Below are 26,486 nucleotides of genomic sequence, written 5' to 3' on the forward strand. Positions count from 1 at the left end.
AGCAACACATGTTGCACTTCAAGAGGCCCCACACCCCTGGAGGCGCACTCTTCCTGCAGCCCCTGGCAATGAGAGCCTCTCCACACTGCTCTCCGTCCTCACCCAGCCCCCCCCAGCTGAAGAACGGGCACCTGTATCCCCGAAAGGCTCCTTCGTCCAGTCCACACCCCAGCCTCGATCCTGCTGCTCCCCCATGCAGAACCGACAACCTGTAGCAGCAGGACTCAAATGGCCCCCCCCAACACACACATATCAATAACCCCCCAGAGCCAAGAACCCACTGAGGCCCCTTCCCCTGCCAGAAACAAGAAAGGAACAGCCGAGGTGCCCCCCACACTTATAACAGCACCGCCCCCCCGCAGAACCAAGGAACAGCCGAGGTGCCCCCCACACTTATAACAGCACCACCCCCCCAGAACCAAGGAATAGCTGAGGTGCCCCCCACACTTATAACAGCACCCCCCCCGCAGAACCAGGGAACAGCCGAGGTGCCCCCCACACTTATAACAGCACCGCCCCCCCGCAGAACCAAGGAACAGCCGAGGTGCCCCCCACACTTATAACAGCACCGCCCCCTTGCAGAACCAAGGAACAGCCGAGGTGCCCCCCACACTTATAACAGCACCGCCCCCCCCACAGAACCAAGGAACAGCCGAGGTGCCCCCCACACTTATAACAGCACCACCCCCCCAGAACCAAGGAACAGCCGAGGTGCCCCCCACACTTATAACAGCACCGCCCCCCTGCAGAACCAAGGAACAGCCGAGGTGCCCCCCACACTTATAACAGCACCGCCCCCCGCAGAACCAAGGAACAGCCGAGGTGCCCCCCACACTTATAACAGCACCACCCCCCCAGAACCAAGGAATAGCTGAGGTGCCCCCCACACTTATAACAGCACCCCCCCCGCAGAACCAAGGAACAGCCGAGGTGCCCCCCACACTTATAACAGCACCGCCCCCCTGCAGAACCAAGGAACAGCCGAGGTGCCCCCCACACTTATAACAGCACCACCCCCCCAGAACCAAGGAATAGCTGAGGTGCCCCCCACACTTATAACAGCACCCCCCCCGCAGAACCAAGGAACAGCCGAGGTGCCCCCCACACTTATAACAGCACCGCCCCCCCGCAGAACCAAGGAACAGCCGAGGTGCCCCCCACACTTATAACAGCACCACCCCCCCAGAACCAAGGAATAGCTGAGGTGCCCCCCACACTTATAACAGCACCCCCCCCGCAGAACCAGGGAACAGCCGAGGTGCCCCCCACACTTATAACAGCACCGCCCCCCCCGCAGAACCAAGGAACAGCCGAGGTGCCCCCCACACTTATAACAGCACCGCCCCCTTGCAGAACCAAGGAACAGCCGAGGTGCCCCCCACACTTATAACAGCACCGCCCCCCCACAGAACCAAGGAACAGCCGAGGTGCCCCCCACACTTATAACAGCACCACCCCCCCTACACACATACTCACGCACACACACACATACAAATGCAAACATGCGCGCACACACACCCACACACAAACACGCAAGCATGAACACACACTCACGCAGGCACACACACGTGCGCACACGTGCATGCATATACTCATACACACACCTCCACAAATTAAGCAGGGAAGCATCCAGCACGAATAAGCTGACAGCACTGCAGAAGGGTACGTTTTACCACCCGCGAGAGAGTATGTGTCTGTGTGCATACCCAGAGGCGCACACTGCACCAGTGCACGCGCCTCTCCTTTTATTTAAAAGCAGTCCCAGCTCGAGGAACACATGCACTCCTGTCCCGGGTTACATGCGCTCTGACACTATGGAGTCTCAAGGCGAGAGCGGCATGTCCTGTGCCCTGCCCCAGCACAGTCAGTGTGTGTTTGTGTGTATGTGATGTGAGAGTGCATGTGTATGGGTGTGTGACAGAGCGCAAGAGAGTATGTGTCTGTGTGCATACCCAGAGGCGCACACTGCACCAGTGAAAGCGCCTCTCCTTTCAAATATCCCCGCACAGAGCGAGAGCAGAAATCACGGAACTGTATGCAAGTTTACTTCTATTCTGGTCATGCACTGACTGCTCCGTCAGCTTTGTTCTAAAAACGCATCTGTTGTGCAGGCTGTACGACAAGCCCGATTTGCTAACAAGCAATAGAGCAAAAATGCTTACCTTAGCCTACAAGATCACAACCCGCGTTTGTTTTTGGCATTCGCACATTTTAACGTGGTATTAGATTTAGAAGCAGATAGCTCCTTCCTTTCAACATACTGCTGCGTGATGCTGCTGGGTGCTAGGAGACGGCAGACAGGCGGTAAGTCTGAACAAATTGTACACATCAATTGTTAACGCACCCACAAATAACTATTGTAGCAATCGCAGTATGGCGCACTTTACTTTCAAACATATTCATCAAAAGCGCAGCATGCCACCCCTGCTACAAAAATAAATACACTTTTCTTGGCCTACAATTTAAAGGCTTTTGGTGCAATTGGTGTTGCAATATTAAGCAATGCCAAGAGCTCAAACTTAATTAACCCGAGACCTATTGCATTGTAAATGCTTGCGTTTTCAAGGCATCTGTTTGGTACTCCCCCTAGGTTAGGGAGGATCCCAAAATCATCACCTGTCTCACTGCTTGCTAATTTTTCAGTTTCACTTTTGTGAAAGTACTATGCACTTTAGCATATAAAGATAGATATACTTATTTTATCGTAACAGACAAGTACACAGTGTCATCAGCTACGCTACGCAGACTACGTGTACTACGTGAAGTTCAAAGTATGCTACGTGAAGCTACTGTAGGGCTGCTACGCAAACTACGCCCAGGGTTAGTCTGAACCTAACATGGTCTCGGTGAGAATGACATAACCCCCCCACCTCCCCAGGGACCTAAGGAAGAAAGACTCTGGACTCACCTGAGCTCCTTGAGGCGGCTCCGCGGGTCCGTCAGCGCCGCGCACAGCACGGACACCTCTGGCTCTAGCCTCTTCTTGAAAAAGGAGAAAGTATAAGATCGAATAACCTCATCCTTCATCTCACAGCTCCTGAATCTGTGGAGGAAAGAACAGCCATGAGCCTCAGAGGTGGGTGCAGGGGTCAGTGCAGGGGTCAGGATAGGGGTCAGTGCAGGGGTCAGGGCAGGGCTCAGGTCAGGGGTCAGGTCAGGGGTCAGTGTAGGGGTCAGTGCAGGGGTCACGTCAGGGGTCAGGGCAGGGGTCAGTGCAGGGGTCAGTGCAGGGGTCAGTGTAGGGGTCAGTGCAGGGGTCACGTCAGGGGTCAGGGCAGGGGTCAGGGCAGGGGTCAGAGCAAGGGTCAGGGCAGGGTCAATGCAGGGGTCAGTGCAGGGGTCAGTGCAGGGGTCAACTCAGGGGTCAGGGCAGGCGTCAGGGCAGGGGTCAGGGCAGAGGTTACTGAATGAATGAAGCACACCCAGGGCTCCAATTAGAGAACGACCCAATGAATGAATGAAGCACACCCAGGGCTGCAATTAGAGAACGACCCAATGAATGAATGAATGAAGCACACCCAGGGCTCCAATAAGAGAATGACCCAATGAATGAATGAATGAAGCACACCCAGGGCTCCAATTAGAGAATGACCCAATGAATGAAGCACACCCAGGGCTCCAGTAAGAGAACGACCCAATGAATGAATGAAGCACACCCAGTGCTCCAATTAGAGAACGACCCAATGAATGAATGAATGAAGCACACACAGGGCTCCAATTAGAGAACGACCCAATGAATGAATGAATGAAGCACACACAGGGCTCCAATTAGAGAATGACCCAATAAATGAATGAAGCACACACAGGGCTCCAATTAGAGAATGACCCAATGACTGAATGAAGCAGACCCAGGGCTCCAATCAGAGAATGACCCAATGAATGAATGAATGAAGCACACACAGGGCTCCAATTAGAGAATGACCCAATGAATGAATGAATGAAGCACACAGGGCTCCAATAAGAGAATGACCCAATGAATGAATGAATGAAGCACACCCAGGGCTCCAATTAGAGAATGACCCAATGAATGAATGAATGAAGCACACCCAGGGCTCCAGTAAGAGAACGACCCAATGAATGAATGAATGAAGCACACAGGGCTCCAATAAGAGAATGACCCAATGAATGAATGAATGAAGCACACCCAGGGCTCCAATTAGAGAATGACCCAATGAATGAATGAATGAAGCACACCCAGGGCTCCAGTAAGAGAACGACCCAATGAATGAATGAAGCACACCCAGGGCTCCAATTAGAGAACGACCCAATGAATGAATGAATGAAGCACACACAGGGCTCCAATTAGAGAACGACCCAATGAATGAATGAATGAAGCACACACAGGGCTCCAATTAGAGAATGACCCAATGAATGAATGAATGAAGCACACACAGGGCTCCAATTAGAGAATGACCCAATGAATGAATGAAGCACACACAGGGCTCCAATTAGAGAATGACCCAATGACTGAATGAAGCAGACCCAGGGCTCCAATTAGAGAATGACCCAATGAATGAATGAATGAAGCACACACAGGGCTCCAATTAGAGAATGACCCAATGAATGAATGAATGAAGCACACAGGCCTCCAATAAGAGAATGACCCAATGAATGAATGAATGAAGCACACCCAGGGCTCCAATTAGAGAATGACCCAATGAATGAATGAATGAAGCACACCCAGGGCTCCAGTAAGAGAACGACCCAATGAATGAATGAATGAAGCACACAGGGCTCCAATAAGAGAATGACCCAATGAATGAATGAATGAAGCACACCCAGGGCTCCAATTAGAGAATGACCCAATGAATGAATGAATGAAGCACACCCAGGGCTCCAGTAAGAGAACGACCCAATGAATGAATGAAGCACACCCAGGGCTCCAATTAGAGAACGACCCAATGAATGAATGAATGAAGCACACACAGGGCTCCAATTAGAGAACGACCCAATGAATGAATGAATGAAGCACACACAGGGCTCCAATTAGAGAATGACCCAATGAATGAATGAATGAAGCACACACAGGGCTCCAATTAGAGAATGACCCAATGAATGAATGAAGCACACACAGGGCTCCAATTAGAGAATGACCCAATGACTGAATGAAGCAGACCCAGGGCTCCAATTAGAGAATGACCGAATGAATGAATGAATGAAGCACACACAGGGCTCCAATTAGAGAATGACCCAATGAATGAATGAATGAAGCACACAGGGATCCAATAAGAGAATGACCCAATGAATGAATGAATGAAGCACACCCAGGGCTCCAATTAGAGAATGACCCAATGAATGAATGAATGAAGCACACCCAGGGCTCCAGTAAGAGAACGACCCAATGAATGAATGAAGCACACCCAGGGCTCCAATTAGAGAACGACCCAATGAATGAATTAATGAAGCACACACAGGGCTCCAATTAGAGAACGACCCAATGAATGAATGAATGAAGCACACACAGGGCTCCAATTAGAGAATGACCCAATGAATGAATGAATGAAGCACACAGGGCTCCAATAAGAGAATGACCCAATGAATGAATGAATGAAGCACACACAGGGCTCCAATTAGAGAATGACCCAATGAATGAATGAATGAAGCACACAGGGCTCCAATAAGAGAATGGCCCAATAAATGAATGAATGAAGCCCACCCAGGGCTCCAATTAGAGAACGACCCAATGAATGAATGAATGAAGCCCACCCAGGGCTCCAATTAGAGAATGACCCAATGAATGAATGAATGAAGCACACCCAGGGCTCCAGTAAGAGAACGACCCAATGAATGAATGAAGCACACCCAGGGCTCCAATTAGAGAACGACCCAATGAATGAATGAATGAAGCACACCCAGGGCTCCAATTAGAGAACGACCCAATGAATGAATGAATGAAGCACACACAGGGCTCCAATTAGAGAATGACCCAATGAATGAATGAATGAAGCACACAGGGCTCCAATAAGAGAATGACCCAATGAATGAATGAATGAAGCCCACCCAGGGCTCCAATTAGAGAACGACCCAATGAATGAATGAAGCACACCCAGGGCTCCAATTAGAGAACGACCCAATGAATGAATGAAGCACTCACTGGGCTCCAATGAGAGAACGACCCAATGAATGAATGAAGCACACATAGAGCTCCAATTAGAGAATGACCCAATGAATGAATGAAGCAGACCCAGGGCTCCAATTAGAGAATGACCCAATGAATGAATGAAGCAGACCCAGGGCTCCAATTAGAGAATGACCCAATGAATGAATGAATGAAGCACACCCAGGGCTCCAATTAGAGAATGACCCAATGAATGAATGAATGAAGCACACACAGGGCTCCAATTAGAGAATGACCCAATGAATGAATGAAGCAGACCCAGGGCTCCAATTAGAGAATGACCCAATGAATGAATGAAGCACACACAGGGCTCCAATTAGAGAATGACCCAATGACTGAATGAAGCAGACCCAGGGCTCCAATTAGAGAATGACCCAATGAATGAATGAATGAAGCACACACAGGGCTCCAATTAGAGAATGACCCAATGAATGAATGAATGAAGCACACAGGGCTCCAATAAGAGAATGACCCAATGAATGAATGAATGAAGCCCACCCAGATCTCCAATTAGAGAACGACCCAATGAATGAATGAATGAAGCACACCCAGGGCTGCAATTAGACAACGACCCAATGAATGAATGAATGAAGCACACCCAGGGCTGCAATTAGAGAACGACCCAATGAATGAATGAATGAAGCACACCCAGGGCTGCAATTAGAGAACGACCCAATGAATGAATGAAGCACACCCAGGGCTCCAATTAGAGAATGACCCAATGAATGAATGAAGCACACCCAGGGCTCCAATTAGAGAATGACCCAATGAATGAATGAATGAAGCACACCCAGATCTCCAATTAGAGAACGACCCAATGAATGAATGAATGAAGCACACCCAGGGCTCCAGTAAGAGAACGACCCAATGAATGAATGAATGAAGCTCACCCAGGGCTCCAATTAGAGAACGACCAAATGAATGAATGAATGAAGCACACACAGGGCTCCAATTAGAGAACGACCCAATGGATGAATGAATGAAGCACACACAGGGCTCCAATTAGAGAACGACCCAATGAATGAATGAATGAAGCACACACAGGGCTCCAATTAGAGAACGACCCAATGGATGAATGAATGAAGCACACCCAGGGCTCCAGTAAGAGAACGACCCAATGAATGAATGAAGCACACCCAGGGCTCCAATTAGAGAATGACCCAATGAATGAATGAATGAAGCACACCCAGGGCTCCAATTAGAGAACGACCCAATGAATGAATGAATGAAGCACACCCAGGGCTCCAATTAGAGAACGACCCAATGAATGAATGAATGAACACCCACCCAGGGCTCCAATTAGAGAACGACCCAATGAATGAATGAATGAAGCCCACCCAGGGCTCCAATTAGAGAACGACCCAATGAATGAATGAAGCACACCCAGGGCTCCAATTAGAGAACGACCCAATGAATGAATGAATGAAGCACACCCAGGGCTCCAATTAGAGAACGACCCAATGAATGAATGAATGAAGCCCACCCAGGCTCCAATTAGAGAAAGACCCAATGACTGAATGAAGCACACCCAGGGCTCCAAATAGAGAACGGACCAATGAATGATTGAATGAAGCACACCCAGGGCTCCAATTAGAGAAAGACCCAATGACTGAATGAAGCACACACAGGGCTCCAATTAGAGAACGACCCAATGAATGAATGAATGAATGAAGCACACCCAGGGCTCCAATTAGGGAACTACACAATGGAGGAGGCATCTCCAGCTGGGGTGTCTCCTACCAATGACGTAAAGAAACTTGAGGGGGTCCCCTGCAAAGTACATGTAGTGGGCCACCTATGCTCTGGACCCAGTCTGGAGTTCTTAGGCCAGGAACCTGCCAGTGTGGGAGGGGACCCCCAGAGCTCAGGACCCCACGCACCATGTGGTCCTGTGGGGGATTTTGTTTCACCAATGTCCCCTACCACAAGAGGGTGCAAGAAGGAAGCATGCTGCAGGCCCCCACTGACTGCTTAAAAAGGACTGAAGTAACACTGCTAGGGTGAGAACTAAGAAACAGGGAGCATTTTGGAAGTGCACAAATGTTTGCAAGGGGTAATCTGCAACCGGACCTTGATACCGGCCTTGGAATGCAAACCTGAGAGGGGGACCTGTTTAGTAAAATGAAGGAGGGACATCGTGGAAAAGGAGGAAGGAAGCCCAGGGCCTTACAAGCACAGTAGGCCAAGTGCTAGGAAAGTAATTGCACCTGTTGTGTGTAATATTAGCTTTGATATGTGTCTTAAAGTACCTTTTCTTCATCAAAGTAAAGCACTGGGTTGGGTAGTAAGTTATTGTGCTGATGGCTGATGTTTTAGTTCTGATCTTCAAGCACCCACACCATACCTCAACGGAGAGCCTGAGACTTGTCGCCAGAACTACCATGGAGAGTCAAGTGCTGACGGGGTTGCAGTTGACTCAGTTTGTAGAACCACTGTTGAATAGACCCGGGGACATCACAGGCAAACAATCCCACCCTCAAAGGCTGAAGACAGGGGGCCCCTTCTTGTTCCGTGGCCCCTCTAACAGGGTTTGACAGGCATAGAATAGGGAACAAACACAGGCACAAAACTGAATGTAGAGTCTGAAGGTTTAACACAAAGAGGCACAAAAATGAATGTAGAGTCTGAGGTTTAACACAAACATTTACATGTAACACACAGAGCCACACACCTACACATAAAACATTTATGGGTAACATACAGAGGCACATACCTGAGAGTAGAGCAATTTATCACCCCGGTACTCATGATTTCTTGAGCTTTTGGTCCGAAGTATATGCCTGACATTTCGAGAGTCTTGTCTCCATGGCAATGCTTTAAGCAAAATGAAATCGCTTTCAAATTGACTATACTATAATCGTTCGATTCTATTTTAATGCTCTGAATATTGTCCATGGCCCTGGAAATGATCTCTTCATCTTGAGTCTCATGCAAGCAGTGGAAAGCATCCAGTAGCAGTCTTTCCTCTTTTGGCTGTTGAAGCCACGCTACCAGGCCAGCTCTGGTGCTGTGAGATATTTTACACCCTAGGATTTTCTCCACATGGCGCACTTGGTCCTTGTTGATCAGGCCACATAGGAATCGCACCGTTAGCATTAAATGGCCTGTTGTCTCCTCACTATATTCCTTCAATAATTGCTTTAAATCTCTCTGAGGGTTTAGTGAGCCCACATCCAAGTCAAGGATGTAGAACAGGGCTGCAAAAAACTCCTGAAAGCTGAGGTGGATGAAGCTGTAGGCTGAGTAGACGTCAATGTCTTGGGGGAAGATGGTCTGATTCAGAAACAGCGACTGGATGTCTGACACTTCGAGGCCAAACTTTCTAAGGTCCTCCTCATCGAAGAGGATTCTCTGCTCAAAGACGCCATTGAGTGCCAGGGAGCAGAGCTTCTTCAGGCTCCTTCGCATGGTCTCTACGGAAGCATCACTGTGGTCCCTCAACAAAGTAGACAAGAAGAACAAATAGACTGATGTTGTGGTCTTTGAAGAATTAGCAATGTCCTGGCGTCTGTCCAGCTGCTGCTTCATGACAGTGCACACAATCCAGCAGACGATGGGGAGGAAGCACATGGTGTACAGAGTGTCGTTGTCTTTCACCACGGCAAGGGCTCGCGATGCCTGTTTATCATTGCCAAAGAAACCCTTGAAGTAAGCCTTCCTGTCCTTTTCTGTAAATCCCATTATCTCAGTGCAAAGATCAGCCTTTATGCACTCCTTGAGCCGTTCCAGAGCCGTCGGACGTGTGGTGATGATGATGGTGCACCCCGGCAGGATATTTCTTCTGAACAGGTTACTCAGAGTAACTTCCATGGGATTCTTCTGACGCGGATCACTACAGTGCTGGTCCTCCTTCAAGTCGAGAGAGAACTTCAGCTCATCAAAGCCATCAAGGATGAGCAGTATCTTGCTGGAGTCAGCGGGCAGCGCGCTCCTTGGTATCATCCTATCCGGGCACCCGGCTGCAATCACATCAATGAGACTTGTGTGGTTCTTGACTTCAGTGATGTCTCTGCATCTGAGGTAGAACGCGTACCCAAACTGTTTCTGGTAGAGCTCTCCTTGAGCCCAGTCCAGCATGAGTTTTTGGGCTGTCATGGTCTTCCCGATGCCCGCTGGTCCCTGCAGGACTATGGTCCTGGGTCTGAGCCCGTCCTTCATGGGATCGAAGAGAGCGTCTAAACCAATGTAGTGCTTGTAGGCCAGGCCATCCATCATCTTAGCGTGCTTCTTTCCACAGGACATGATCTCGTGCTGACGCTCCTCCTCATCACGGTGCTTCTGGACAATCATCAGCTGTGTGTACCTTTTCTTCAATGGGACCCTCTCACCCACCCGGGCGTTCCTGTCTTCCATCCATCTGTACCGCTCTACAACATGCTCCATGTATCTCCTCCTGAAATCTGAGAATCAGAACATGGTCACTATCTCATGGACACAGATTCAAATTCAAAAACATCAGCAAAGCAACTTGTGGAAGGATATTTCAGTTTCTTTGTCTTTAGAAATTTACAAACTGCTGCCCCAAAGGAACTCCTGGCGCCAGCAAAGACAGAGCAGACAGAAAATAAAAGGCAGAACCATCCTGGGTCAGCGTTTAACAATTCAATTTACAAGGGACTGTTCTACAAGTGATGCAGATGTAGGAGGGAGCACACTCCCAGCCTTTGGTGTCCAATGAGACAGATCTCCAAGGCCGGCAACCATGAGGAGGCTTCTGGGAATCATGAGGAGGCTTCTGGGAATCACGAGGAGACTTCTGGGAATCACGAGGAGGCTTCTGGGAATGATGAGAAGGCTTCTGGGAATCATGAGGAGGCTTCTGGGAATCATGAGAAGGCTTCTGGTAATCATGAGGCTTCTGGGAATCATGGGAAGGCTTCTGGGAATCACGAGAAGGCTTCTGGGAATCACGAGAAGGCTTCTGGGAATCATGAGGAGGCTTCTGGGAATCATGAGAAGGCTTCTGGGAATCATGAGGAGGCTTCTGGGAATCATGGGGAGAATCATGAGGAGGCTTCTGGGAATCATGAGAAGGCTTCTGTGAATCATGAGAAGGCTTCTGTGAATCATGAGAAGGCTTCTGGGAATCATGAGGAGGCTTCTGTGAATCATGAGGAGGCTTCTGGGAATCACGAGGAGGCTTCTGGGAATCACGAGGAGGTTTCTGGGAATCATGAGGAGGCTTCTGGGAATCGTGAGGAAGCTTTTGGGAATCATGAGAAGGCTTCTAGGAATCACGAGGAGGCTTCTAGGAATCACGAGGAGGCTTCTGGGAATCATGAGGAGGCTTCTGGGAATCACAAGGAGGCTTCTGGGAATCATGAGAAGGCTTCTGGGAATCATGAGAAGGCTTCTGGGAATCACGAGGAGGCTTCTGTGAATCATGAGAAGGCTTCTGGGAATCATGAGAAGGCTTCTGGGAATCATGAGAAGGCTTCTGGGAATCATGAGTAGGCTTCTGGGAATCATGAGAAGGCTTCTGGGAATCACGAGGAGGCTTCTAGGAATCACGAGAAGGTTTCTGGGAATCACGAGGAGGCTTCTGGGAATCATGAGGAGGCTTCTGTGAATCATGAGGAGGCTTCTGGGAATCATGAGGAGGCTTCTGGGAATCACGAGGAGGCTTCTGGGAATCATGAGGAGGTTTCTGGGAATCATGAGGAGGCTTCTGGGAATCGTGAGGAAGCTTCTGGGAATCATGAGAAGGCTTCTGGGAATCACAAGGAGGCTTCTAGGAATCACGAGGAGGCTTCTGGGAATAACGAGGAGGCTTCTGGGAATAATGAGGAGGCTTCTGGGACTCACGAGGAGGGTTCTGGGAATCATGAGGAGGCTCCAGGGAATCATGAGGAGGCTTCTGGGAATCATGAGGAGGCTTCTGGGAATCATGAGTAGGCTTCTAGGAATCACAAGAAGGCTTCTAGGAATCACGAGGAGGCTTCTGGGAATCATGAGAAGGCTTCTGGGAATCATAAGAAGGCTTCTGGGAATCATGAGGAGGCTTCTGGGAATCATGAGGAGGCTTCTGAGAATCATGAGGAGGTTTCTGGGAATCATGAGGAGGCTTCTGGGAATCGTGAGGAAGCTTCTGGGAATCATGAGAAGGCTTCTGGGAATCACGAGGAGGCTTCTAGGAATCATGAGGAGGCTTCTGGGAATCATGAGAAGGCTTCTGTGAATCATAAGGAGGCTTCTGGGAATCATGAGGAGGCTTCTGGGAATCATGAGGAGGCTTCTAGGAATCATGAGGAGGCTTCTGAGAATCATGAGAAGGCTTCTGGGAATCACGAGGAGTCTTCTGGGAATCATAAGGAGGCTTCTGGGAATCATGAGGAGGCTTCTGGGAATCATGAGAAGGCTTCTGGGAATCATGAGAAGGCTTCTGGGAATCACGAGAAGGCTTCTGGGAATCATGAGAAGGCTTCTGGGAATCATGAGAAGGCTTCTGGGAATCACGAGAAGGCTTCTAGGAATCACGAGGAGGCTTCTGGGAATCATGAGGAGGCTTCTGATAATCATGAGGAGGCTTCTGGGAATCATGAGGAGGCTTCTGGGAATCATGAGGAGGCTTCTGGGAATCATGAGGTGGCTTCTGGGAATCACGAGGAGGCTTCTGGGAATCATGAGGAGGCTTCTGGGACTCACGAGGAGGCTTCTGGGAATCATGAGGAGGCTTCTGGGAATCATGAGGAGGCTTCTGGGAATCATGAGGAGGCTTCTGGGAATCATGAGAAGGCTTCTGGGAAACAGGAGGAGGCTTCTGGGAATCATGAGGAGGCTTCTGGGAATCATGAGGAGGCTTCTAGGAATCACGAGGAGGCTTCTGGGAATCATGAGAAGGCTTCTGGGAATCATAAGAAGGCTTCTGGGAATCATGAGGAGGCTTCTGGGAATCATGAGGAGGTTTCTGGGAATCACGAGGAGGTTTCTGGGAATCATGAGGAGGCTTCTGGGAATCGTGAGGAAGCTTCTGGGAATCATGAGAAGGCTTCTGGGAATCACGAGGAGGCTTTCTAGGAATCACGAGGAGGCTTCTGGGAATCATGAGAAGGCTTCTGGGAATCATAAGGAGGCTTCTGGGAATCATGAGGAGGCTTCTGGGAATCATGAGAAGGCTTCTGGGAATCATGAGAAGGCTTCTGGGAATCACGAGAAGGCTTCTGGGAATCATGAGAAGGCTTCTGGGAATCATGAGAAGGCTTCTGGGAATCACGAGAAGGCTTCTAGGAATCACGAGGAGGCTTCTGGGAATCATGAGGAGGCTTCTGATAATCATGAGGAGGCTTCTGGGAATCATGAGGAGGCTTCTGGGAATCATGAGGAGGCTTCTGGGAATCATGAGGTGGCTTCTGGGAATCACGAGGAGGCTTCTGGGAATCATGAGGAGGCTTCTGGGACTCACGAGGAGGCTTCTGGGAATCATGAGGAGGCTTCTGGGAATCATGAGGAGGCTTCTGGGAATCATGAGGAGGCTTCTGGGAATCATGAGAAGGCTTCTGGGAAACAGGAGGAGGCTTCTGGGAATCATGAGGAGGCTTCTGGGAATCATGAGGAGGCTTCTAGGAATCACGAGGAGGCTTCTGGGAATCATGAGAAGGCTTCTGGGAATCATAAGAAGGCTTCTGGGAATCATGAGGAGGCTTCTGGGAATCATGAGGAGGTTTCTGGGAATCACGAGGAGGTTTCTGGGAATCATGAGGAGGCTTCTGGGAATCGTGAGGAAGCTTCTGGGAATCATGAGAAGGCTTCTGGGAATCACGAGGAGGCTTTCTAGGAATCACGAGGAGGCTTCTGGGAATCATGAGAAGGCTTCTGGGAATCATAAGGAGGTTTCTGGGAATCATGAGGAGGCTTCTGGGAATCATGAGGAGGCTTCTGGGAATCATGAGGAGGTTTCTGGGAATCATGACAAGGCTTCTGGGAATCACAAGAAGGGTTCTGGAAATCACGAGAAGGCTTCTGGGAATCATGAGGAGGCTTCTGGGAATCATGAGGAGGCTTCTGGGAATTATAAGGAGGCTTCTGGGAACATCAGCAGGTCAGGATGTGAGGGGCTCAGTAAACATGGACAGGAGCATCACTTGAGTTCTAATTGGAGAAAGGCAAGGCCCGGCCTGAGCCTTGAAAACACCTCTTGGCCTCTAAAGACTATGAGTATTTTAGGCGTTTCCAGAAATAGATCTGTGGCAGAACTTTCTTTGGTCTACAGGTGAGTTATGATAACTCTGAACCTCCTTGCAGAGGAAAATACTAGAGCCAAAGGGACAAATGCACCTGCCGGGATCACAGATATTAGGACCTCAGAGGGGATAATAAAAGTAGCTTCCTAGAGATGTCAAACTCCAAATGTACTTACGTGTGATTGAATACTTGCAATCATTACACAATAAAGCATTGATATTAAAAGACAAAGCGCCAACACACAGCTGGTTGTAGTATAAACCTTTATGAAGGCTTCTTTCTCATTCACTTAGCTTCCTTACTGCCAACATTTTGAGATTTCATGAAACTGGGGGCTTATTCACAAGCCCCTTGAGGCGCCGGCTTCTTCCTTGTTGAAAGTGATGCCCTGGCGGCGCAAGGAGCTTTTAATAAGCCCCTTTGTGTTTAAAAATTAGTCCTGCGGATTTAGGCAACTAATGACGGCCCGATGACGAGTTCTTATGCGTCGTAAATGGAACAGATTTTTAAGGCATTCCTTTCTTTCAATCAGTAAGGCCGGACACATGCATAGCACATGTCTCCATGTTTCTTCGGCATGGTCACAGAGTCTGGGCATGAGGTTTACCCCGCCCCCTCCCCTGTTTCCCACCTCGGACGGGGCCACAAGATGCAACAGGAGGCCGAAGTGACAGGACTTTAAAGTGTGGGGCAGATTTACAAGAAACTGACGCATCTCTAGAGAAGCGTCCGTTTCCCTGTGCCAGCCTGCAATACCCTTGCGCCACCGTGGCTCTACCGTATTTACAATACGGCACACCATTGCGCAAGGATTGACAGATGCTTCATAAATTCTGATGCATCTGTTGGGCCAAAAGTGACGCATTGCTGGAGTCGTGTCGCAAGCATGACGCAAGTCCAGCAATACATGTTGAGGCCTATTCTTACTGTACTGAGTCACTCCTTACGCCTGCTTGAAGGTTTTGACGCACTGGCGTCCTAGAAGTGACGCAGTGAAGTCATGTAGATTTCACTGCGTCACTTCTACAAGGCTTTCCAGCGAGGGAACGCCCCCCCCCTGTATACATTGTACCTGACGCAGTTATAACATGACACAGGGTTTACAAAGTGACACATGTCCCTAGATACGTCACGTTGTAAATTTGTTGCATTTTTTACGCCACTGCTGCATCATAAAATTGACTCAATGTTTGTGCAAAAGTGTCGCAAGTAGGTTGTGAATCTGATCCTGAGTATTAAGGACCATCAGGGGTGTGCTGGTTGCGTCAGTGCCTGCAGAGACCGGCAGCTCCACAGACCCTGTTTTATTCAGGAGTTTTTTAAAAACCTGCAAAGTTACTGGGAAGATGTGCTTCACAGCTGGTTATTTCAGCCCACAACAGTTTGTTTCGAGACTGTTCTTGTGTGGAGCTAAGCTTGACACCACATTTTAAGAAAGCTCCTCCCCTTGGTACATCTTGCTTTATGATCCAAACTCCAAGCAGACTTGAGCTGGTGACACAGATCTTGGTAGAAGAAGTAACATCTTGAAAGTGTTTGTAATTCTTTCATCCAGTGTTTGCCTGCGTCTGGGGGAGCTTCACACCAGAGGGGACAGTGGGATCAGCTTCACCGCTAGAACCTTCAGTAAGGGGTCCATAATGGGGCCCTTGAAGGTTTGATACAGAAAGATAAGAGCTGGAGTCCTGGCACAGCCTCTGCAGAGAGCCGCAGGGGTCAATAATGGGGCCCTTGAAGGTTTGATACAGAAAGATAAGAGCCGGAGTCCTGGCACAGCCTCCGCAGTGAGCCGCAGGGGTCAATAATGGGGCCCTTGAAGGTTTGAAACAGAAAGATAAGAGCTGGAGTCCTGGCACAGCCTCTGCAGTGAGCCGCAGGGGTCAATAATGGGGCCCTTGAAGGTTTAATACAGAAAGATAAGAGCCGGAGTCCTGGCACAGCCTCTGCAGAGAGCCGCAGGGGTCAATAATGGGGCCCTTGAAGGCGTGATACAGAAAGATAAGAGCTGGAGTCCTGGCTCAGCCTCCGCAGTGAGCCGCAGGGGCCAATAATGGGGCCCTTGAAGGTTTGATACAGAAAGATAAGAGCCGGAGTCCTGGCACAGCCTCTGCAGTGAGCCGCAGGGGCCAATAATGGGGCCCTTGAAGGTTTGATACAGAAAGATAAGAGCTGGAGTCCAGGCACAGCCTCTGCAGAGAGCCGCAGGGGTCAATAATGGGGCCCTTGAAGGTTTGATACAGAAAGATAAGAGCCGGAGTCCTGGCACAGCCTCCGCAGTGAGCCGCAGGGGTCAATAATGGGGCCCTTGAAGGTTTGATAAAGAAAGATAAGAGCCGGAGTCCTGTCACAGCCTCTGCAGAGAGCCGCAGGGGCCAATAATGGGGCCCTTGAAGGTTTGATACAGAAAGATAAGAGCTGGAGTCCTGGCGCAGCCTCTGCAGTCAGACGCAAGGGTCAATAATGGGGCCCTTGAAGGTTTGATACAGAAAGATAAGAGCTGGAGTCCAGGCACAGCCTCTGCAGTGAGCCGCAGGGGTCAATAATGGGGCCCCTGAAGGTTTGATACAGAAAGATAAGAGCTGGAGTCCTGGCACAGCCTCTGCAGTGAGCCGCAGGGGTCAATAATGGGGCCCCTGAAGGTTTGATACAGAAAGATAAGAGCCGGAGTCCTGGCACAGCCTCTGCAGAGAGCCGCAGGGGTCAATATTGGGGCCCTTGAAGGTTTGATACAGAAAGATAAGAGCTGGAGTCCTGGCACAGCCTCTGCAGTCAGACGCAGGGGTCAATAATGGGGCCCTTGAAGGTTTGATACAGAAAGATAAGAGCTGGAGTCCTGGCAAAGCCTCTGCAGTGAGCCGCAGGGGTCCATAATGGGGCCCTTGAAGGTTTGATACAGAAAGATAAGAGCTGGAGTCCGGGCACAGCCTCTGCAGTGAGCCGCAGGGGTCAATAATGGGGCCCTTGAAGGTTTGATACAGAAAGATAAGAGCTGGAGTCCTGACGCAGCCTCTGCAGTGAGCCGCGGGGGTCAATAATGGGGCCCTTGAAGGTTTGATACAGAAAGATAAGAGCTGGAGTCCTGGCACAGCCTCTGCAGTGAGCCGCGGGGGTCAATAATGGGGCCCTTGAAGGTTTGATACAGAAAGATAAGAGCCGGAGTCCGGGCACAGCCTCTGCAGTGAGCCGCAGGGGTCAATAATGGGGCCCTTGAAGGTTTGATACAGAAAGATAAGAGCTGGAGTCCTGGTGCAGCCTCCGCAGTGAGCCGCGGGGGTCAATAATGGGGCCCTTCAATCAATCAATCAATCAATCAATCAGTGACACTTATAAAGCGCGCTACATACCCGTAGGGTCTCAAGGCGCTGGGGGTGGGGGTGCCGCTACTGCTCGAACAGCCAGGTCTTCAGCTTCTTCCTGAAGGAGAGGTGGTCTTGGGTCAGGCGCAGGTCGGACGGGAGGGAGTTCCAGGTCTTGGCGGCCAGGTAGGAGAAGGACCTTCCTCCTGTAGTCGCTCTTCGGATGCGGGGGACGGCGGCGAGGGCGTGGTTGGCTGATCGGAGGTGGCGTTTGGGAGCGTAGAAGTTGACTCGGCTGTTGAGGTAGCTCGGGCCTTGGTCGTGTAGGGCTTTGTGTGCGTGGGTGAGGAGGCGGAAGGTGATCCTCTTGTTGATGGGTAGCCAGTGAAGGTCTCTCAGATGTCCGGAGATGTGGCAGGATCGTGGGATGTCGAGGATGAGTCTGGCTGAGGCGTTTTGGATCCGCTGGAGTCTCTTCTGGAGCTTGGCGGTGGTCCCGGCGTAGAGGGCGTTGCCGTAGTCCAGCCGGCTGGTGACGAGGGCCTGGGTGACGGTCTTCCTGGTCTCTGTGGGGATCCACCAGAAGATCTTCCGTAGCATGCGTAGGATGTTGAAGCACGCCGAGGAGACGCTGTTGACTTGCCTGGTCATGGAGAGGGAGGAGTCCAGGATGAAGCCCAGGTTTCGTGCATGGTCTGTCGGTTTGGGTGCGGTGCCCAGGGCGGGAGGCCACCAGGAGTCGTCCCAGGCGGAGGGTGAGGAGCCCAGGATGAGGACCTCCGTCTTGTCCGAGTTCAGTTTCAGGCGGCTGGTCGTCATCCACTCGGCTACCTCTTTCATCCCTTCGTGCAGGTTGGCTCTGGCGGCGGCGGGGTCGTTGGTCAGGGAGAGGATCAGCTGGGTGTCGTCGGCGTAGGAGATGATGCTGAGGTGGTGTTTGCGTACGATGGCCGCGAGGGGGCTCATGTAGACGTTGAAGAGGGTGGGGCTCAGGGAAGATCCTTGGGGGACTCCGCAGATGACTTCGGAGGCCTCTGACTTGTACGGTGGTAGGCGGACTCGTTGTGTTCTTCCGTCGAGGAAGGAGATGATCCATTCCAGCGCCTTGTCCTGGATTCCGATGTTGCTGAGGCGCCGTATTAGGGTGCGGTGGCAGACCGTGTCGAATGCCGCGGAGAGGTCTAGGAGGATGAGGGCCGCTGTTTCTCCATTGTCCATCAGGGCTCGGATGTCATCGGTGGCGGCGATGAGGGCGGTCTCGGTGCTGTGTTTGGCTCGGAAGCCGGACTGTGAGGGGTCGAGGGATCCGTTCGTCTCGAGGAAGGCGGCCATCTGCTTGTTGACGGTCTTCTCGATGACTTTGGCTGGAAACGGGAGAAGCGAGATGGGGCGGTAATTCTTGAGGTCGGTGGGGTCCGCTGTTGGTTTCTTGAGTAGAGCGCTGAGTTCGGCGTGTTTCCAGCTTTCCGGGAAGATGGCGGTGTCGAAGGATGTGTTGATGATGTCTCGCAGGTGGGGTGCGATGACAGCGTCGGCCTTGTTGAAGACGTGGTGAGGGCAGGGGTCGGTTGGTGATCCGGAGTGGATGGAGTTCATCGTGCGGATGGTGTCTTCGGTGCTGATCGGGGTCCAGGCGTGGAGGGTGTTGGTGGGGGGGGGTGGCTGGTCGGTCGTGGTGTGCGTTGGTTGGTTGTTGAAACTGCTGTGTATGTCCGTGATCTTGTTGTGGAAGTATGAGGCGAGGGAGTTGCAGAGGTCTTGCGATGGGGAGATGTCGTTGTTTCCTGCGCTGGGGTTGGAAAGCTCTTTCACGATGTTGAAGAGTTCCTTGCTGTTGTGTGCGTTGTTGTCCAACCGGTCCTTGAATGCTGTTCTCTTGGCGGCGCGGATCAGCTGGTGGTGTTTCCGGGTGGCAAGTTTGTAGGAGGTCCTGTTGTCCGGTGTCGGTTCCCTTTTCCAGACTTTCTCGAGGGCTCGGCAGTTCTTCTTGGAGCTCTTGAGTTCGTCGGTGAACCAAGGGGCCTTTTTGCTGCCGGGTCTGCTAGGCGGGGTCCTCAGCGGGGCGAGTTCGTCCGCGCAGTTGCTGATCCACTTCGTGATGTTATCGGCGGCCTGGCTGGGGTTCGCTGAGCTGGCAGGAGGGTGTTGGCTCAGGGATGTGGCGAGCTGGTCTGCTGTGATCTTGTTCCAGCTTCTGCGGGCGGTGTGTTGCTGGTGTTGGTGGGTCGTTGTTCTCTTGAAGGTGAAGTGGACGCAGCTGTGGTCCGTCCATTGAAGCTCTGTGGCGTGGCTGAAGTCGATGTCTGTGCTGGATGAGAAGACGGCGTCGAGTGTGTGTCCGGCGAGGTGGGTGGGGGTGGACACCAGTTGCTTGAGTCCCAGGTTGGCGAGGTTGTCGAGCAGGGTGCTGGTGTTGTGGTCGTTGTTGTTCTCCAGATGGAAGTTGAGGTCTCCCAGGAGGATGTAGTCAGCGGAGGGGAGGGCATGCGGGCTGATGAAGTCGGCGATGTCCTCGCAGAATTGCGTGCGTGGTCCAGGGGGTCGGTAGATCAGGGTGCCTCTGAGGGTGGTGTTCGGGTTGGTGTGGATCTGGAAATGCAGGTGTTCGGCGCTGGTCAGGGTGTTGTCGATGCTGGTCGTGAGACGGATGGTGTTCCTGTGGATGATGGCGATGCCTCCTCCCATCTGGTTGGCGTTTCGGTCCCTCCGGACGATCTTGTAGCCCTCTGGGATGGCGATGGCGATGTCGGGAGCTGAAGAGGCGTTCATCCAGGTCTCTGTGAGGAAGGCAACGTCAGGGGCTGTGGCGTCTAGAAGGTTCCAGAGTTCGATGGCGTGTCTGTGGACGGATCGGGTGTTGAGCAGGATGCACTTGAGGTGGGTACTGCTGGTGTTCGACTTGGCGGGTGCTGGTGCGGGGATGGGCCGGATGCAGGAGAACTTGCAGGCGTGGCAGCTGAACGGTCCGTGGGTGCGTCTTGGAGTGGCTTGGAGGCATTCTGGGAGTCGGCCGGTGTTGAGAGCGATGAGGGTGGCGGCTGAGTACGTCAGGCGGGTCGGTCGAGATCTTCGAGGTCCAGGGGTCCTGGCGCTGGTCGCGATCCGGTCGCGGACGGGCGCAGACGGGCTTACCTTTGGCGCGCCTTCGGCGCACAATCGGCGCGCCCGCTGCGCGTGACCGCTGCGCGTTCGCACGGTCGCCATTTAAGGCGAAGTGCGCGGGTGGGCGGGGCAGCTGGGAGGCGGGAGCGGGGAGGGTTACAGAAGAAAAAAGGGGCGGGGACAAGCGGCGGTGGCGGGAAGGGAGGGCGGGGGGCGGCCAACAAGGAAGGAGAGAGAACACGTCAAAAAAGCAAAAAGCAGGCACAAATTACCGTAAAAAGCGGGGAAACCACAGATACACAGAGTTTGAACAGGCAAGCACAAAGGATTGTAGAAACAAGGCAAAACAACACTCGCAGCGGCGGCAGCCGGCAGACGAGGCAGCAGCGAGGCAGAGGGCAGTCAAGGGGCACACGCAGCAGCTGGTGGCCGTGCGGCGCGGGGGTGTCCCACAAGTGGGTCACACTCACCTGCGTCGCACGGTCGCCATTTAAGGCCAAGTGCGCGGGTGGGCGGGGCAGCTGGGAGGCGGGAGCGGGGAGGGTTACAGAAGAAAAAAGGGGCGGGGACAAGCGGCGGTGGCGGGAAGGGAGGGCGGGGGGCGGCCAACAAGGAAGGAGAGAGAACACGTCAAAAAAGCAAAAAGCAGGCACAAATTACCGTAAAAAGCGGGGAAACCACAGATACCCAGAGTTTGAACAGGCAAGCACAAAGGATTGTAAAAACAAGGCAAAACAACACTCGCAGCGGCGGCAGCCGGCAGACGAGGCAGCAGCGAGGCAGAGGGCAGTCAAGGGGCACACGCAGCAGCTGGTGGCCGTGCGGCGCGGGGGTGTCCCACAAGTGGGTCACACTCACCTGCGTCGCACGGTCGCCATTTAAGGCCAAGTGCGCGGGTGGGCGGGGCAGCTGGGAGGCGGGAGCGGGGAGGGTTACAGAAGAAAAAAGGGGCGGGGACAAGCGGCGGTGGCGGGAAGGGAGGGCGGGGGGCGGCCAACAAGGAAGGAGAGAGAACACGTCAAAAAAGCAAAAGCAGGCACAAATTACCGTAAAAAGCGGGGAAACCACAGATACACAGAGTCTGAACAGGCAAGCACAAAGGATTGTAAAAACAAGGCAAAACAACACTCGCTGCGGCGGCAGCCGGCAGACGAGGCAGCAGGGAGGCAGAGGGCAGTCAAGGGGCACACGCAGCAGCTGGTGGCCGTGCGGCGCGGGGGTGTCCCACAAGTGGGTCACACTCACCTGCGTCGCACGGTCGCCATTTAAGGCCAAGTGCGCGGGTGGGCGGGGCAGCTGGGAGGCGGGAGCGGGGAGGGTTACAGAAGAAAAAAGGGGCGGGGACAAGCGGCGGTGGCGGGAAGGGAGGGCGGGGGGCGGCCAACAAGGAAGGAGAGAGAACACGTCAAAAAAGCAAAAAGCAGGCACAAATTACCGTAAAAAGCGGGGAAACCACAGATACACAGAGTTTGAACAGGCAAGCACAAAGGATTGTAGAAACAAGGCAAAACAACACTCGCAGCGGCGGCAGCCGGCAGACGAGGCAGCAGCGAGGCAGAGGGCAGTCAAGGGGCACACGCAGCAGCTGGTGGCCGTGCGGCGCGGGGGTGTCCCCTTGAAGGTTTGATACAGAAAGATAAGAGCTGGAGTCCTGGCACAGCCTCTGCAGTCAGCCACAGGGGTCAATAATGGGGCCCTTGAAGGTTTGATACAGAAAGATAAGAGCTGGAGTCCTAGCACAGCCTCTGCAGTGAGCCGCAGGGGTCAATAATGGGGCCCTTGAAGGTTTGATACAGAAAGATAAGAGCTGGAGTCCTGGCACAGCCTCTGCAGTGAGCCGCGGGGGTCAATAATGGGGCCCTTGAAGGTGTGATACAGAAAGATAAGAGCTGGAGTCCGGGCACAGCCTCTGCAGTGAGCCGCAGGGGTCAATAATGGGGCCCTTGAAGGTTTGATACAGAAAGATAAGAGCTGGAGTCCTGGCACAGCCTCTGCAGAGATCCGCAGGGGTCAATAATGGGGCCCTTGAAGGTTTGATACAGAAAGATAAGAGCTGGAGTCCGGGCACAGCCTCTGCAGTGAGCCGCAGGGGTCAATAATGGGGCCCTTGAAGGTTTGATACAGAAAGATAAGAGCTGGAGTCCGGGCACAGCCTCTGCAGTGAGCCGCAGGGGTCAATAATGGGGCCCTTGAAGGTTTGATACAGAAAGATAAGAGCTGGAGTCCGGGCACAGCCTCTGCAGTGAGCCGCAGGGGTCAATAATGGGGCCCTTGAAGGTTTGATACAGAAAGATAAGAGCTGGAGTCCTGGCACAGCCTCTGCAGTGAGCTGCAGGGGTCAATAATGGGGCCCTTGAAGGTTTGATACAGAAAGATAAGAGCTGGAGTCCTGGCACAGCCTCTGCAGTGAGCCGCGGGGGTCAATAATGGGGCCCTTGAAGGTTTGATACAGAAAGATAAGAGCTGAAGTCCTGGTGCAGCCTCTGCAGTGAGCCGCAGGGGTCAATAATGGGGCCCTTGACGGTTTGATACAGAAAGATAAGAGCTGGAGTCCTGGCGCTGCCTCTGCAGTGAGCCGCAGGGGTCAATAATGGGGCCCTTGAAGGTTTGATACAGAAAGATAAGAGCTGAAGTCCTGGCACAGCCTCTGCAGTGAGCCGCAGGGGTCAATAATCACCCCAGATATTTGTACCCCCCCCTAACCTTCTGAGCTTGGCTGTTGTTTAGGAGCCAGGTGTTTGTCGATTATCATTGTTTTGGATTTATGTGCATTGACTTATAGTTTGTTGAGGGTGGTGTATGCAAGAACCTTCGTGAGGACCCTTGAAGCCCCATCGGCTTTTTATTTACACGGGACACATTTTCCTAAAGAAGTCCTACAGTCATTAAGAGTCCATTGCAGCCCTAGGAACCCGCGGGCCAGAGAGAGCCGGACATTGATTGGAAAGTCCAGCTTGTAAACTGAGGTGTGACCAGGACAGGGGCATTGATTGACATTGATTGACAGTCTGCCCTTCGATAAAGCACTTAAAAATCATGGTTTCAATTGCCCATCTATAGAACAACTGCCAGCATGCAATGCCTACAACAGTCCCCAATCACTGTCAGATCTGAAGATGAGCCGGTGCCAAAGTCACACATGCCTGTAGAGGGCAAAAGAGGAGGAGAAGCCAAGCTGGCCAAGTAAACAACATGTATGTTAACGAGGGTGGGCTAATGGGGAGCCCGTAGGAAGTCTACAAGGAAGACCTCTAACGGAGGGTTCGTCAGTGTCAGAGACACAGCTTGATACTGAATCTGTTGTAGGACTAACCATCGGATTTAGAGTTTGGTGGATGAGGTACTTAGGACCCGATTAGGATAGCGGGCGAACTTATGTCCACCTGGCATCAGAAACAGGACTGCCCGACTAGCCGTCGGTCCCGCGATAGGGATTATGATGCAACCATCTGCAAGGTATTCATTGGTGACGATTACAATTCAGAAAAGGGGGCGGTGATGAACAGAGTGTCTGAATTAAGCAGACCACTCTTACCCAGTCCAAAGATCAGGGCTTGATCCATCACCGTTTTTTAGCTCACTGCACCATCCCAGCTCAGAACCTGGCTATATGCAAATTAGTCTGTTCCTGTCCCAGTGCATGATGGGAACAGGGCAAACCAAACTACCAAGCCAATTCTTATACTGGAAAGGAGACAAGCTTCCGGGGACCGGTTTCTGGCATTTCAGCCGTCTTCGGCCCGGCTTGCTTGAATCCTGATGGTGCAATGAGCTAGGGACACACGTCTGAGTATACCCTCCCACACTTAGTGTGGATAAAATCAATTTTGGAAAAGGTGATGGACAGAGTTTCTGAATGATGCAGAATACTCCTACCCAGTCAAGAGATCAGGGCTTGATCCATCACCGTTTTTTAGCTAACTGCACCATCCCAGCTCAGAACCTGGCTATATGCAAATTAGTCTGTTCCTGTCCCAGTGCATGATGGGAACAGGGCAAACCAAACTACCACAGACCATACAAGACGGGTTATCTCAATCTTGGATATCGCAGAGGTAGATGAGGTAGAAATGGCTGTGGTCCTCCTGGATGTGGAGAAAGCCTTTGATCGAGTGGCCTGGTGATATTTATGGAGGAATCTGGTAGATACAGGATTAACTTCTGGAATTATAAGAGCTCTCCAGGCAATGTACTTTAAACCGCATGCTCAGACTCAAAATATGGGTTATACTTCTAGGAGGATGGAGATTGCCAGAGGTACGCGTCAAGGCTGTCCCTGCTCTCTGTGGTATTCTCTACATTAAATAAGGAATCTGGACATCATAAAGCCGGTAAGTGGGTTTTATTAACCTCAGCCACTAATGGACGCTGGTCAACTGACCAAGCACAAATGACTACATTCTAATAAAGAATACAGAACATAGGTTCCATGGCCTTAAAGCAATAGGCAAGTAATATACAGAAGAGAGCACATAATATCACATATCTTCCTTCCTAACAAAACAAAAATGAAAGAAAGATGACAAAAATGTACCCTAAGTAAGAACAATATTCATGTAATAAAACTTAAACAATAACATTTAAACATAATCCTTCAAGTAAACAGGAGCCCTACGTGCTCTTTGACTCCTTTTATATGTTAACAACATGTTGGACCTGGAGTTCTGGACTTTTTGGTTCCGTCCAGAGGTGTCAGGGAACAACACCCAAAGACCCCGGAGTTCCACCTGCCTTGGTGCACAAATGAACAGAAACACGGGCTTCTCGATGGTGGCGTCAAAGACCAAAGGTTTATTACTGCAGGGACACAGAAGTCACAGATACTACACACGGGCAGAATCTAGGAGCCTGTTCAAATTGTACAAAGCGGGTTGCTCCTTATATACTAGTTTTTGGCCTTCAGGCCAATTCTCCACATTTTAGTACATTCCCGAACCTTTGTGTCATGAACAATAAATATTTGGCGTACACAGGAATCGTCGATAATATCAGATGACAAAACATTACAAACGAGGGGTTCCCACTAGTTCATCACAATCCCTTGTCAATATTGCATTCAGGACCCGAACCGCCTCATCGTAAAGTTTGTTACCTCCCCCTAATAAAGGCCCAGAAGGAAAGGAGCAGAGCCAGGTGCAGAAGATAGGAAAGCGGGATAAGGGATGTTTGTGGGTTGTAAATGGGCAAGGCTACCAGCTTCGGCCGCCTAATCATGATCAGGACAATGGACACGAAGACCAGTTTGGTAGGACTGGCCTCGGGCAGAGGAGGTAGCCTTTGTCGAGTCATGCAGCTACAGCGTGATCTGGTTTAAGGTGCACGTGTCCTGTAAGAGGTGAATCTCCGGCTAAGGCTACGTGTCCTTAATCGAAATGAAGTGATCAGAGACTATTGCATATGTGAGGGCAAGAAACACAAGATGGCTGCCATGATCTAAAATGGATGCCGTGGGTAGATCAGAAATGTGTTTATAAAAGGAGTGCTCTTGCTCGTAGCGTAGCGAAAACACCAGGATATACTAAATGGATCATTTGCGGTTCGCTGATACCAATATTATGTATTTCCGACAAACTTGAAAACACGGGTTCAAATTGTCACGGAACCTCAGACCCTCCTTTTGCCCTTACATAGGCAATTACTCACTCTATGTCAGAATCTAGTTCTATGCTCATCAGGTCAGTGACATGCTGTTGTATCATCATCCTTTCTCGTGCCTTTTCTCCAAACGCAGGTGGTTTCCTGAGACAAGTTGCAGCACAAAGACTACACAGAGCAGGACCACACTGGAT

At 51.4% G+C, this 26,486-nt stretch overlaps 1 protein-coding gene and 1 pseudogene across 1 annotated transcript in view; one reads left to right on the forward strand and one right to left on the reverse strand.

Moving 5' to 3' along the window:
* LOC147736957 (NACHT, LRR and PYD domains-containing protein 12-like) overlaps positions 1–26,486 on the reverse strand; it is a 663,764-nt gene that overhangs the window by 575,031 nt on the left and 62,247 nt on the right. Inside the window, exons 3-4 of the mRNA XM_086922399.1 lie at positions 8,816–10,518; positions 2,909–2,982 (exon numbers count right to left, since the gene is read on the reverse strand). Of these exons, the coding sequence (XP_086778525.1) occupies positions 2,909–2,982; positions 8,816–10,518 (1,777 nt within the window). The remainder of the gene's footprint in view (positions 1–2,908; positions 2,983–8,815; positions 10,519–26,486) is intronic.
* LOC147736958 (uncharacterized) lies at positions 10,902–23,884 on the forward strand (annotated as a pseudogene).

The sequence above is a fragment of the Lissotriton vulgaris genome, chromosome 1_1 (assembly GCF_964263255.1).
Source record: "Lissotriton vulgaris chromosome 1_1, aLisVul1.2, whole genome shotgun sequence".
Taxonomy (NCBI): domain Eukaryota; kingdom Metazoa; phylum Chordata; class Amphibia; order Caudata; family Salamandridae; genus Lissotriton; species Lissotriton vulgaris.